Source organism: Diceros bicornis, chromosome 27, assembly GCF_020826845.1.
Source record: "Diceros bicornis minor isolate mBicDic1 chromosome 27, mDicBic1.mat.cur, whole genome shotgun sequence".
Taxonomy (NCBI): Eukaryota; Metazoa; Chordata; class Mammalia; order Perissodactyla; family Rhinocerotidae; genus Diceros; species Diceros bicornis.
Window position 1 is genome coordinate 36,965,436 of NC_080766.1, and position 14,887 is coordinate 36,980,322.

The 14,887-nt window shown below is 44.2% G+C and overlaps 1 protein-coding gene across 4 annotated transcripts in view; it reads right to left on the reverse strand.

Moving 5' to 3' along the window:
* Window positions 1-1,530: 1,530 nt before the first annotated feature.
* Window positions 1,531-14,887, reverse strand: part of HLCS (holocarboxylase synthetase) — a 188,897-nt gene continuing 175,540 nt past the window's right edge. For all 4 annotated transcript variants that reach the window (XM_058523078.1, XM_058523077.1, XM_058523080.1 and 1 more), the window contains 5 exons: window positions 14,807-14,874; window positions 13,157-13,317; window positions 9,045-9,159; window positions 6,650-6,863; window positions 1,531-4,834 (listed from right to left, as the gene is read on the reverse strand). In XM_058523078.1, coding sequence (XP_058379061.1) covers window positions 4,663-4,834; window positions 6,650-6,863; window positions 9,045-9,159; window positions 13,157-13,317; window positions 14,807-14,874 — 730 coding nt within the window. In that variant the 3' untranslated portion in view covers window positions 1,531-4,662. The remainder of the gene's footprint in view (window positions 4,835-6,649; window positions 6,864-9,044; window positions 9,160-13,156; window positions 13,318-14,806; window positions 14,875-14,887) is intronic.

A 14,887-nucleotide genomic window follows, 5' to 3' on the forward strand; every position in this document is an offset into this window, starting at 1 on the left:
TATTTTTTATGCTCACGAGTCTCGTAATTAAACCATGATTTCTGGAAAGTGCAGGTTTCATGAGCAGGAGATATCGACTGTCGTTTTTCAATAAAGTACCGCAAAATGCTTTTGTGTCTACCTTGTTATTAACCATTAAGGGCCGTATTCAGTAAATACAAATCCAGAAGGCTTTCAGAGCAGTTTAAGATCAAAGGTTACCGTGTTTACCGTTATAAATTTACAAATGATAACGTAACTAGGCTTAACACGAGTGTGTATGTACTTGCAAAATGTGTACTAGAGAAAACTTCCTTGTCTAAAAAAAAATCACAGTTTTCATAGCCTAGAACGTGAAGGAAGATTCCTACACAAGCCGGCTTCCAGACGGCCAGCCGCTCAATGCAAAGTTAACAGCAGTTACTATGGTAACCTAATATTGTTACCTCCATCTTTAAGACGCTGCACATTCAAGCTGGGGACGTCGTTTCTCGACTTCTGTGAGGCTCTGGCAGGGGAAGAGGTAGCATTTTAAATAAATATGCCTCCCTTTCACAAAAAAAGAAGAAAAAAATTGTAGTGAGTCCTAACATGTTGACAAAAATGCCAGATCAAATGGATTTGAGAAATAAGCCCAGTTCAAGACTGGCTAGGCCTTCCACGGGGCCTCCCAGGGAAAGGAATTCCTTTATGTTCACGGAAACCCTTTCTAGAAAAGCCATTCCATTCATACCTTTGTAGAGAAGTGAACAGGGTGTGAAGGGCTGTTCAGAGCCCACTCCCTGAACCCCCACCTCTTTTGTCCTTTTAAAGTCCTATGGGCCACACCTTCCTCCCTTGCACCCTAACCCTAAGGGTGGGAGAGGTTTATACGGTCAATCCTGTATCAAGTCCACCTGAAGTTGTAATTGATTGTAAGACAGTTAAGGTAGACTGTGGGGCTGCCATGGATAAAATGCAATAAAAAGAACATCTTCCAATTAACGCCAGAAAATTACAGTAGCTTAAAATTGTAGTGAATCGTAGCGTCTGGGTTATCAAATGCATTATTCAAGCTGTTCCTAAACTTAAGTGTGATATCTAAGGTTAAAGTCTTGGGGGAAAAACTGTTGAGACAAAAGTCAAGCAGTTTTCACAAAAGAATAAGAAAAATTCTACAAGAACAAAAATCTGTTCTTACATTAAATTTGTTGTTACATTAAATTTATTTTCAAATTTAAAAACACATTAAATTATGATTAAATTTATTTCTCACTTCAGTTAAAAGGTTTTTTTTTTTTTTTTTTACTTTTGGGTTTTGCTAACTTTCATTCTTTGGAGTAATACGATTTCTCTTTTGTATGATGCATAATACATTTGTCAAAAATACATCAAAAAGGAAAAAAAAAAACCACCCGGCTTCTTAATACTTAGAAATACATACATATTCCTTACTATGTAAAACTATTTATTTTGTAAAAATGTTTAAGTATGAATAAAAATACTGTAACCAAAGGTAGTTGCCTATTTTTAAAAATGAAATTTGCGGTAAAAAGAAGGAGGAGTCCAAACTATATAGAAAGTCTTAAAGTTTATTTTGGTAGACCTGCTTTTTAGAGGCATTGGCTTAAAGCAATTGCTTTTCAGAGACGAATCTTTGAAAAGCTAAAAATGCAAAGGTTTACACTTTCTTTTATTTCAAATATGCATAGTAATTACCCAGGAATAAGGTTTCTCAGTTTTCTCCCTGTTAAAAGCAAACAAATCTACAGAATAAGCCTAAAATGCCTCCCTTTTGCATTCTCAAAGTGTTGGGCGAGGCTGGCTTCTCTCTCATTCCCAGACTCTAGGGTGGGGGGGGTGACCACGTAGGCCTTCCCGTGTCCCCATGTGTATATCTGGGGGGTGGGGGGTTGGAGGCTGCAGGCTTCCCCCACCTGGGCCTGTGCACCCACCCCTCGTCCGGCCACTTGCTCCCACATCAGGCAGTCACAGTGCTGGACCAGCGAACCCCACCAACCACTTTACACCAAACACAAATCCTTCCTACTTTGCCCACGCCCTGAGAACGCAGCCAGGATGCCCAGTGCCAAGGAGCACTGCTCTGGTGGGGAGCCACCGGAAGCCCAGCTGTTGCCGTGTCCTGTTTTAGGGGGCATTTTTCCAAGAGTTCCTCTGAAATCTGCTATCAGCCCAGAAGGGAGGATGTCTTGCCCTTTGCATAACCTGATAGATGCTCAATGCACAGCCTCTAAACTGGGGGATAATTCAACATCCTGAAAGCACACGCCAATCTTGTGCTTAGTTTAGTTTAGTTGCTGTGTTTTAAAGACTACGAAGAAAATGCAAGGTTTTCCATTAAGATTTGAAAGCTCCTTGAGATCACAGATTGCTGGGTGCATAAACGCTCCAAATCCAGGAGTGTAGTGTAGCAAGGAGATAGGTTTCCCTAATGCTAACAGCTGTAAGTAAAATGCCTTGATTCAGCTGTTCTATCCGAAGCAGAATTTCAAGTCTTTGGCAAAATCAGGTTTGTGAAAAATGCAGCATCTGCTTCTAGTCCATTCTGTCTCCCTTAAGACAACTGGATGTCAGCACAAGTAAGAACAGTCTTAAAAGCACAGAGGCAAAGCGATCCGCCTGGAACATCTCCATCTGCTTTGACATGGCCACACGTCATTAGTTTTAATTTACAGAAAGGAAATTAAATGATAACATTTTTTTCCCAAAGCAGAACTGTCTAGAATAGGACTTCAGCTTAAAACAAAACATGTTTTTCATTAAATAAGCCCCCAAAGAAATTCAGAAAGTCTTGATGGCAGCTCTGAGAGATGACTTGCCTTATATTACAAAGTTTGAGAAATGAAACTTGCAACATTAGCCTGGAGATTTTTCTTCTCGATGATATTTTGCAGATGCCCTCTCAAGGGTGAGTCCATTTTGTAATTTTGGGGTGGTGTGGACTTTTATTTAAACTTGTCACTAATTCCACAGGAAGATTTAGGCATTTTGGAAGGTGATTTTTTTTTTTTTTTTAGAAAAATAATTCTAATTGAAGGCTTATTTGCAAAAATTACTTTTGAAGTTCTTTTAAAGTTACATTTCCAAAAAACACATATTGGGTTGGTGTACTTAACTAAACACGTTATTTTTTTCCTTCCTATGGGGCTGCCTGTGCCTGGCTAAAGGTAGACAGATTTTATACTGAAAACCACAAGTTTCTAGAATTAGCCTGACTGGGTAAGAACTGGATAAAGATGGTGCTGGTGTACAATGAGGGGATTTTGTTCAAAGCTGAGAGCTCCATCAAGTTTTCTTTCCACTCATTTCAGTTGGGACTGGCAGGAAGAGAGAAAAGTGGACAAAAATGGGCCTTTTGAGGCTGAAAAGTAATGTGTATGATTCACAAGTTCAATAGAGATAGGAGTTACATGGAAAAAGCGTGGAGTCCATCTGGAAATAGCAAGTGTGTATCAAAAGGCTTCCTTTCTTTTGTTTTTCCTCGGAGACAGGGCATCAGAGTTTGAACATCTTTTAAAACTTCATACACACACTCACTCTCACACACACACACACACACACACACACACACACACACACACCCTCCCTCTTAAATGATCGCATTCAGTATCAACATTTTCTTTCTTGGCAATATAGGGAAAAGGGGCAAAAAATTAAGACTTACAAATAAAATGCCATGTACTTCTATATTCTGTGTACCGCACAGTCTGGCAGGAATGCTCCACATTTCAAAGCGAGCCTTAAACTGGCTTAAAAGCTCTAAATCCTCCCTTGCGTGTGGTGTGAGAGCGAGGCTTCATCTCCAGCTGTTAGAGCCAGATCATCCACCCCCACATCCAAGCAATGCCTAATCAACGCTTTAAGGATCTTGAACTTGATCCCATCACTTCAGAGTATGCAGTAAATTTAAACTTATGAAAGGAGAGCTCATAAATTAATGTCAAAGTAATTAACTGATTTCCTTGACAAAATCATTGTAAGTCGTACCAGCTAGACGCATCTCTATAGCCATTCAGATGTTGTTATTGGACCACAAACCAGGCCTAGAGTAACCCTTAAGAGGTCTACCTTCTCTTTTCTTTGTTAACAAAAAAATAAAATGACGACTAAGTGCCGATGTAGGTTCCTGTAGGAAAACACCTCCCTGGATGCTTATAAACAGTGTTACCAAACCTCTAATTCACCACTAGCCTAGGCTGGAGAGCTTTTTTTGATTTCTTTTTTAATAGTCTAGGGATAAAGGTCTCCACTACTGGGAAAACATTTGAATTATTCCCTTGCTGTTTCCATGTGAAAACTTTTTTTGTTTTTTTGGCCAATAAACATATCTAAGCTCAAGAGGCAAGAACAATTTTACACCTATGGTGGGGCTTTACCTGAACTAAATCTTCCACTTGTCAACCCTCCACTCCAGAACATCTTCAAACACCAAATAAAATGACAGCAGACAGAACAAAATTAAAGAATTAAACAGATGAATTGGAGAGAGAAAAAATTTGCCTACAACTCTAAATTGGTTTTCCAAATCCATGGGCTAGGAAAGGCGGCAGGAATTGAACTGGAATGCTTCTGCACTTCCGTCAGCCCCAAGTCATCTCAGCTGCTGATCCCTATCCCACAGCCCAAGCATTGGGCCCAGGGAGCGAGGACGGCAGGCCCCAGGCTGTCTTCCCGGTGACAGGGCTACCGGTGTGTGGGGATGATGAGGTTTCTCAGCATGTCAAAGGAGTTGCCATCCGGATGCACAGTCACCACCTCGCCGCCCTCCTGGTGAACCAGAAGGAACCCAGAATCATCTAGGCCGACTATCGACACCATTGGCCCCTCAGTGCCTCCCAGCCGGACTTGCTGAGCACTGAAAATGAAGAACAGCATACGGTCACTGGGAAATGGAATGCAGTGGCCCGAGACAATCAATTAAGTAATTATCCACTATGCAAAGGGATTTGGGGATTTGGGAGAGGGCTGGGGCTAGATGTGGTTAAAATGCTCTAACTTGCACTGCTCCTGCATGAATGGTTTTGAAAACCACTAGAATAACTAGGATGATGGAAAGTCCAATAGGGAGTTAGGAATTTCTTCTCTTATAAACGATGTTACTCCTCCTAATTCTGATCATCTGGGATGGTGATCTGACCACTTCCTCACCTTCTAGCACTTTTAAGAAACACCATACAACTCTCTTGGCTGAGACTGGGGAAAAAGAAGCTGACTTGAAAAGACAAGTTTTATTTTATAAAATAAAGTTGGGTAGCATCAACTATAAGTTAAACTCATTCTAATACTACTTCTTTTGAATATTTTCCAGCTGTGCTTCTTGAGTTACATCCTAGTTAACAATTTTTAAAGTACAGAACTCCCACCCCCCAAAATTTTTATTTTGAAGAATTTCAAGCCTACAGAAAAGTTGAAAAAATAGTACAATGAACCTCATATTCCCTTCAGTTATATTCACATCAACTGATAACATCTTCCATACTTGCTTTCTCTCTTCACACACACACATACACACATATACACACACATGCGTGCTTTTTTACTGACATTTAAAAATAAGGTGCAGGCAATCGTGACACTTCATACTTAAATACTTCAGTATGTATCTCCTAAGAATAAGAACAATCTCCTACAAAACCAGAATGCCATTATCACCCTCAAGAAATCTAATCTTGGGGCCGGCCCAGTGGCATAGTGCTTAAGTTCATGTGCTCCGCTTCAGCGACCAGGGGTTCATGGGTTCAGATCCTGGGCGTGGACCTACACACTGCATATCAAGCCATGCTGTGGCAGGCATCCCACATATAAAGTAGAAGAAGATGGGCACAGATGTTAGCCTAGGTCCAATCTTCCTCAGCAAAAAAAAAAAAGGAGGACTGGCAACAGATGTTAGCTCAGGGCTAATCTTCCTCACCAAAAAAAAAAAAAAAAGAAAAGAAAGAAATCTAATCTTGATACAATAACATTATCTAATTTACAGTCCATGTTCAAATTCCCCCACTGTCCCATTAATATCCTTTGTCGCTACTTCCTCCCATCTAGGATCTAATTATGAATCACATACTGTATTTAACTGTCATGCCTCTTAAGTCTTCTTTAATCTCACACAATTCTCCCACCTTCTTTTCATTTTTTGTTTTTTAAGATATTATGAAGGGTAGAGGCCTCTGGGTATATGTTAGTGCTTCTCAAACTTTCCGTGCCAGAGAATACTCTGGAGCATTTGTTGAAACATGAACTGGGCCCCAGCCTCCGAGTTTTTGATTTAGGAGGTCCAGAGTCAGACTCAAGAATCTGCATTTCTAACAAATTCCCAAGTGAGGCTGCTGCTGCTGCCGCCTGGGGATCTCACTTTGAAAACCGTCGTTATCTAGAATGTTCTACGATTTACATCGTCTGTTTCCTCACATTAGATTCAGCTTAAACATACTGGGCAGGAAAACTCTCCAGTGATGCTGTGTCCTTCCCACTGCATCCCCCCATCAGGCACAGGATGCCAGTCCCTCCCGGTACCTGTGATGTTAACTTGCTCAAGGTGGTGTCCCCCACCAGGCTTCTCCATCAGAAAGGTAAAAAATAATTATCTAGACTGGTGCTTAGTTTCTCGTTATAAGATACTGAACTATTAACATAATAAGGAATTTTAAAAGAACGAAGATGAGCCAGCACTGACCTGTGTACCCAGTATTTATAATAAAGGGGAAGAATGCCATTGGGCCCTTTGTCCTGAAATGTATCAATCAGTTTCTCCAGCACGGTCACAGTTCTAGCGATGAGACAATCAGCTCTTAAGGGCTTCAGGTCTGCCCCGTGTTGCTTGTTGTACTCTGCGATGAGATCGTTGATGCATATCGTAGGGTTACTATTAGTCACGTTAAATCCACAGCCTGGACAAAAACCAACAAATAATTGAAAAACATGAGCAGTTCCACCTATTGATAGCAGCACACATTCCTCTCAACCACGGGGAAAAAGTTACAGCTTTTACTTTCAACTTCCGGCTTCCTCTTCCTCGTTCCAAATTGATTATCTTGGCCACGAAAAGCATGATATAGCTCTGAGACATCTTCCTTTTCATCTTTCATTTATTATCCTTGTCCGAGCTAGAACCATCTCAACCTTACTGCAAATAAGTTGGAAAAAGCAAGCCATGTGGGATTCAATGAAACAGAAGCTATGAATGGGACAAAACCTCTTAGAGTCGCTTCTGAAACGATGACGCCAAGAACTGTAACTCCACACTGAGCCCAATATAAAATAAAATCTCTTCTTTCTTTTCCTACTTGAATCAACAGAACACATGCTTGAAGATAGAGAATTTTATTCAGGTCTTAAGGAGTAAACTCTGGATTCAGAGATTTCAAACCTTGCTCAAGGCGTAACCCAAGAACACATCTTTTAATATTTTATCCTTGGAAGTCTTCGGTGCTAGGGTTACGCTGTTGGCAAGGGGCCAACCCATGTTCAGTGGTTCTTTTACGGGCTCCTAAACCAAGGCTTCAGGAGAGTGAGTTAGCAGCAGTGGGGTCTGAATAGGCTTATCTCTGCTGTTACTTAACACCACCATCCTCTCTGGGAGAGGCTAGAGTATTCAGAGAAGCCAAACCTCAGTTTTCAGCAGGGCCCTGAATCAACCTCAAAGAAGTCTTCAATAAGAAATGAAACACTGCAAGAACTAGGCAGTAAGACTATTGTATCTTTAGTGCCTCTGAGAAAAAAAATTCCCCAAATACTCGCCTCAGATGGAACGATGACATTCACAATAACGGTATTCTTTTTTAAATGCTCTGAGCCATTTTCAGGGTGAAGGGAAGGACTGATTGGCCTCAGATTTTTTTCCCCCCAATATACTGGCTATTAAAATACAAAGCAATGTAAATTACATCTGGAAAAAAACAAGTAACTATAGCAACAGGGGCTGTAGTTGTCCATTTGTTCATTCACTCGACAACATACACAATAGCTGAAGGACCTATGGAGTGGAAGGCATTCAATTACGTGTACATAGCGCTGAAAAATCTCCCTTGTATTGAGAAAATGCAATGTCTTGGGGAAAATAGCAACACTGACTACTGTCAACTTAGGCTGTGTCTTTCCAAGGACCAGAGAGCACTCCTGCTGGTGACTCAGTCTTTCCCCAAAGATGCCCCATCACCCCCTACCACCTCCCATGGCCTTAAAAATTTAATAACAGTTACGGATTCTCCCCACAGGAAAATGTTTATTTCCCCTACACTGACAGAATTCCCTAGCTCCCTGAAGCCATCCCTAGGCCTCCTCAGTATCTGTGGGCCCTACTTAGAAATCGCTGCATCTGGCACAATTACTCATTTAAAGATGGGAAACAGAGCTCTGAGGATATGAAGCAGCTTGCCCAGAATAATATTGCCAGTGGGTTGCAGACCTGGAACATAAGCCTTGTGTTCTTTGGCTGGCACTTCCAACACACGGTTGCATGTTTTCAGTCTATTACTGATTTTTGAACACCAATCAAGTCCTCCTGGGCATTAGGGAAAAGCTGACGCTTGGATGCCCAGGGGCCTAAGAACTTCTGACACTGCTCTGAATCCATTTCCTCGCCTGATACGGATGTGCTGAGATGAAACGGCCATTCTCTCTACCCTACCTTGACCAGCCTGGAGCTTCTTCTGAAGGTTAAAAAGAAGGCAACTCTTTCATGGCCTGGGAAGGTCAAATGAAGAATGCAGGACCAGCAGGAGACTCATCCTTGAAATTAACTTCCTTTTCTTATTACAAATTGCTACATTAAATGTTTATTTTCACCACTTCTAATTCAGTGAGAAGCAGGAGTGTGGGGAGGTATAAGAAAACGCCTGTTTGATGTGAAACCTATTTGGTGGTTTCCATAGCCATAGATAGAATGCCAAACCTCTCGAAGTGCTTTTACCCAATCTGGCCTGTTTTGCATACATATTCTGTTCTATAACTCAAGACTCACAGAAAAAGTAACCCCAAATGATAACCCACTTCCCCCAATGTAGCCATGTATAAACCATTTTTATTTTTATTAATCTAAAAATGCTGGGGAAAAGGCTTTAAAAACTTACCAATAAGTATATAAAACGTTTCTCCCATAAGCGTAGAGTTAACCAGAACTCCACCAAGCTTCATAAGGTCACTGTAATAAATATCGTTGGGCCACTTCACTCGTAAGTTGATATCCTAAAGGAAAATCTGCATATTAATCAATCACAGGACACAGAGAGACCAGGTGAGGTCATCTAGGCAGAAGGAAGATGTGCAGAATACTCTCGAAACTAACGGAACATGAGGGCTCATCCTCTCTTCTCTTTCAGACAGCTGATCACTTCTTTGGGACAAGCCAGGTTAAAGTACCTCTTGGGGCTAGAAGGAGAGAGACCTAAAGAACATATGCGACATAAATCCCAGCATTTTTCCCACCCCCATCATCATCAAAAACACTTTCTGAAGATGCCTATCTTGTGGATTAAGTCCATTATCTCACATCAAAACAACCATCACCATGGAGAGTACCTATCACCTCATGGAGTACCCCTAGTGGGCAGGGAGAGACTAATACTCTCAGGGTTCTTTTCCCTTAAGGAGCTCATGCTTTAAAGACAAGATGGCCCTGAATTAACCTTTCATAAAAGGCAGGTAGAAATGTCCAGAGTAGAATGCTATGGAGACACAGGGGAGGAACTCGTTTAACTGAGTGATCAGAGGAGGCCTCGAAGAACTGCCAACAGTCAGCTTGGGTAACAGAAGTGGACTTGTCCTGGAGCCCACTGCCTCTCCACCCTGAAGGGTGTGCCCCAGTCACAGTGGAATGATCCAAGGGTGGACACTGCCTTGAGCTGGGCCACCCACACCCCATCTCTCGCCATGACTCTGAAGTTGGGACACACAGACTAGGGGAGACCCAGTAGGCGCCAGAACTGGCAGGCCTCCTGGGTGTGGGGCTGGCAGCCAGGTGTGGGTAGAGGAAGCCCATCTGGACTCATGAGGCTGAAAGGAGACACTTAGCAAAATAAAACGGAGACCAGAGATGAGCTGATGGCCTCCGAGTCCCATGGGGCTGGCATGGCATGCAGCCCGGACTCAGCACTGGTCTGTATGTTACTTATACCACACCCGTGTGTTGGTGCTGGTGTCATCCCCATGTAACAAGAAGAAACTGCAGCTTAAAGACACTGCCTGGCTTGCCTGAGGTTACACCACTGGGAAGCGGCAGAGCTGGGATTCAAATCCAGGGCTTTCTGACACCAAGCCCCTGGGTGCTTAATACTATGCTGTGTAGCCTGCAGCTTCCCTGAAATCCCCTCTCTCCCGCCAACAGGCCTTCTTTGCACCCGGGCCAGTTAGAATACGTTTCTGTTCTTTAGAAGCTCGCCGGCCCCGGCACAGCGTTCTGGGCTGAGAGAAGAAATGCAGGAGGACAGAAGAACAAAAGTTCAAATAAAACATGGGGGGTTCACCATGACCTGATCTGATAGGCTCCCTGGGTCTAGAATAGGGTTCTCAGTGAGGGGTGGCTTTTTGCCCCCCCAGGGGACATCTGGCGATATTGGGCGACATTTCTGGTTGTCACAGCGTGAGGAAGTCCCACTGGCGTCTAGTGGGGAGAGGCCAGAGATGCTGCTCCACATCCTTTAATGCACAGGATGACCCTCCAGCCAAGATGTGGGGGCCCAGACGTCAATAGTGCTGAGGTTGAGAAATGCTGGTCCAGAAAAGCTGGACTTGGAGACTTTGCTCTTGGTCACTCTCCCAATTCCCCTCCTTTCTCCTCTCTTGCCTTCCCGTGTCCCACTGTGCCCAGCGGCAGCCCTGCCGAGCTCAGAAGCAGCTCCTCCCCCCCGGGGGCAGCCGCTGACTTCTGCGCTGGCCCTGCTCTCCGTTTCACTTCACGTTGTCAGAGCTGGTTAGTCCACGTTGCAGCTGATGCAATTCTGGGTTCTCAAGCAGGTAAACAAGGACATTTACTCCAAGACGAAGAGAAAGGCTACATGCTTATTTTTCATTGTCTCAATCATGTATTCAAACAGCTGCTGTGGGCCTCCCATGTAGAATGCACTGTGCTAGGCTCTCTGGGGACCAAAATAAAACCGATTGTGCATTTAAAGAGCTGGTTCTTTTGTAGGAGATAGAACAGGAGCACAAATAACTCTGCTTCTGAGCAATCCCTGGGAGACACCATCAAAGGGGCTTAGACATTTAAAATACCGTAACGTGTTATAGGAGGGAGAGTTTGTGGCTAGAAGGTTCCGGGAATGGCATTTGAGCTGGGCCTCCCAGGGCAAAGAGCACTTCGAGGTGCAGAGAAGGGAGCAGGAGCAGGAGTGTGTGGGTGGGAAGAGGGCTACAGGAGGCCAGCGGGACCTCGCGGACAGAAGATGCAGCAGGAAGAAGAGCAGGCAGCCCACGGCGGGTTCTGGAAGGAATGGCGAGTATTCCAGTGATGCTGCCTCTGGTCCAGGAGACTGGGCATGATTTGTGCACTGGTGGTGACATCTGGGCAAGGACAAGTCAGGGCCCAAGTGAGGGACATAAGAAAGGCGAACTCCACGCAACTGGGGCCTATTTCAACCATCCTGTAGTTGTACTGTGTACGCTAATTGGACTTTGTTAAAAATAGAGAGACTATGAGTTCTCCTAAAAGTTCTCATCACAGGGAAAAAAAAAATTTTTTTTGTAACTATATGAGGCGATAGATGTTAACTAAACTTACTGTGGCAATCATTTCGCGATATATGAAAGTCATTATGCTGTCCATCTTAAACTTATACTGTACTGTATAATTGTATCTCAGTAAAATAAAATAAGAATAAAACCAAAGTCATATCACACAGGTGAGGCTGAGCTGGACGACTGTGGAAACAGGATAGGAATTTTGCTGGGAGCCTATTAAGGAGAACGGGGAACACATGGCCCCGGGTGCACTTCTGGGGGCAAGCTTCCCATCTCCCATCCTGCTGCACCCAGCGCCTTGTGCAGCCTTCACACACAGCGGGCACTCAAAGAATGCTCGCTAAGTTACCAGGTCAAAATCAAAGCCATGAAAAAGCTAAGAAGACTAATTTTAATTTTAAATTTAAATTTATTTTCCTAAGACGAATTAACCTGTTGCTAGGGTTAGAAATCTTTTCCCCCACGACAGAACTTTATCTTCTCCATCGCCTTCTACAAAGCCAAATGCCCAGCTCAGGGGCTGCAGGCCAGGCCTGTGAAGGTCTGTGACAGTCCGATGCCCAAGCCCATCAGACATGGCCAGGATGCTGAGTGCCTGGTAATAAATGTCACATTTCAGCGTGCCAGCCGGTGACTCGACGTCACACGGAAACACGTCCCCCAGTCCTATACACAGTGACTATGAGCATGTGGACGCGTTGGAGGGGCCTTACGGGGCAGTGGAGAGGCTGCTTCTGTGTTTAAACACTGACGATAGGCCTCCTTTAAGAGCCATGATCTTAGCATCTGGTTTCAGGAATTAATACAATAACTGTTTTTAGCCTGACAAAAGAGCTATAGGTGGGGGAGGCGGGGAGGAACCCCCTCTTTATAGCCATGTGAAATTCTTCCAGGAAAACTGAGGAGGGGGATATGGGAAGTGGAGGCCGGGTATGGGAGAAAAGGCTTCAGCCACTCTGTTAATCGCTCTCTCTTCTTTGTCTTCTTCATAACGGACACCAAAGCACCCGACAGCAACAATGAAGCAGGCACATGTCCCTACAGCCGGGGACGGACGGCTCCAAACGAGCCTGCACGTTGAACTCGGACAGCTGCAGACAAAGGATGGCTCTGCTGAGCACGGACTGTGGTAAATGAAGGTAGGAAGTGAGAAGGCTTTTTGAGTCTATAAAATAAGCCTTTTCACCAGAAAACACAGACAAATAGCCCCACCATCCAGGCCAATGTGCTTCAATTGAAAAAAAAAGGCTTGCCCTTACTAGGATGTTTGAGAAATCTGACGACAGGACAGAAAGGGAATTCTGGGGAATAAACGCATTCCAGCGAGGCTGAAGCAGCTAGAAAACCTGACGGTGCTTTTCAAACTCCAGGAGCACTCTGCTGCCAGCTTTGCAAAGAGCAGCCTGAGGCTCTCCACACAGCAAGCATTCAGAGGGGTACTACAGACAAACCTGAGCTGAGGTGTGCACGCACAGTGGGGACGTAATGGTGACGAAACTGCACATACCTGATACTCAGGAATGGACCTGACCGCCTCCACGACAGCCAGGGACATCAGATGCTGGACAAACGGAATCCTCTGTCCCAGCTGGGATCTCAGCGGGATGGAGATGAGCAGGGTAGAAAGAGCACATCCCACGGGGCTCAGCCAGGCGTTCCTTCCCCGCCCTGGAACACAGGCCCCGTCAGGAAACCCCCACTTTGCCACATGGACGGACTCAGATTCACGCTGTGCCAGAAAACGTGCTGAGGACTCAGCACCACACACTAAAGACAAGACATGTCCCACTTGAATAAACCTGGACTGATAAGGACGCTCGGATATTCTGGGGTTAACTCGGTGAAGCTTTTAAAATCTGAAGCTCTGATGTTGAACAAGTCTCTGATAATTAGCATAATGTTCTGCCTCTTTGAGCATAATTTATGCACTGATGATTCAAAGTCTTACAGTGTCTGAACATCACTCTTGGTTTAATTCTCACCATATGGTAACGCAGGCAAAAGCAGAGACAGTGGGAAAACTGGACCGAATCTATACTGGTCCAGGAGGGGTCCTGGAAGCCACTTGTTAGAAGTGATCCCTATTGTGGTGATGGTCCCACAACCCTGAAAATATATTAAAAGCCACAGGATCGTACACTTGAAATGGGGGAACTATGTGGTATGTGAACTATACCTCACTGTTATAAAAAGAAAGAAAAGGAAGCAAAATTTAAAAAGTGATCCCTGATATTAACTCTTTGAGTTATTTTTCTTAAAATAGAAGTCAAGAAAATAAAACAATCAAAAGGAGAGGTATAATCAAAGTTCTTCTATGTCTTTTTTTAACCACCATATTGACCCCCACCGCTGTGGATAAAATGAGTTTTTTTTCCTCTTTATGTTCAAAAGACACGCTAAAGAGAAAGAAGTGGAAAACAGTTGATGTGTGATTTCGTTGCTTTGTCTGAGGAAGGCCTAAGAGCCTCTGAGAGGTAAAGCGTGTTTGGGTCGGCCTGGCACCGGCTGGGGGTGGGGAGGGGCAGGGGCCTAGTGCCTCCTGCACCACCACCAAGCACAGAAACTGCTCTGGCCAGACCCCAAGTGGATTCTGGGAGGATGCAGGCTCTGGCCTCTGAGGGTCAGCAGGTGGTGGAAGCTCTGAGCAGCCCTAGGCCATTCTGTGGTTACGTTGTGAACGAGCATTGACCACTGATTGAGTGCCCACGCCATGCAAATTCCACTGCCACCTGGGGTGGGGGGTAGCATATGAAAAGCCCCTCCATGTGACATTCAGCGTAGACACAGAAGTCACCTCAGAGAGAACCTTCAGGAAAATAAATGTCTCTGTAACACAGTTAGGATTCACACACTACAATGCCTAGAACGCGTCAGAAAGTAGAATTTACAGGATGTAGGTAACCGAATCTTACCACCATCACAAGCGAATGTCAAGTGATTAATAAACATCTCAGTTTGAGAGAATGCTTTAATTCTACTAAGGCTCAGTCTTCTGATCAACTTCCCTCCCTCTTCCTCTGTTTTAGGGGGTGTGACAACAAACGACTTCTAACTCGAGGCGTCTCAGCGATTGGCACACACACTCGGTTCTCTGGCCATGAGAGTCACAGATTTCAGAAAACAAAAACAACAGAAACAATAACAAAAGATGACTGACCTTTGCCCTGCGTTTGGCGGGCTGCGATGGCTATTAACCCCATTTCCTGCGGCATCTCAAACATCAACCTGTGAACGGTGG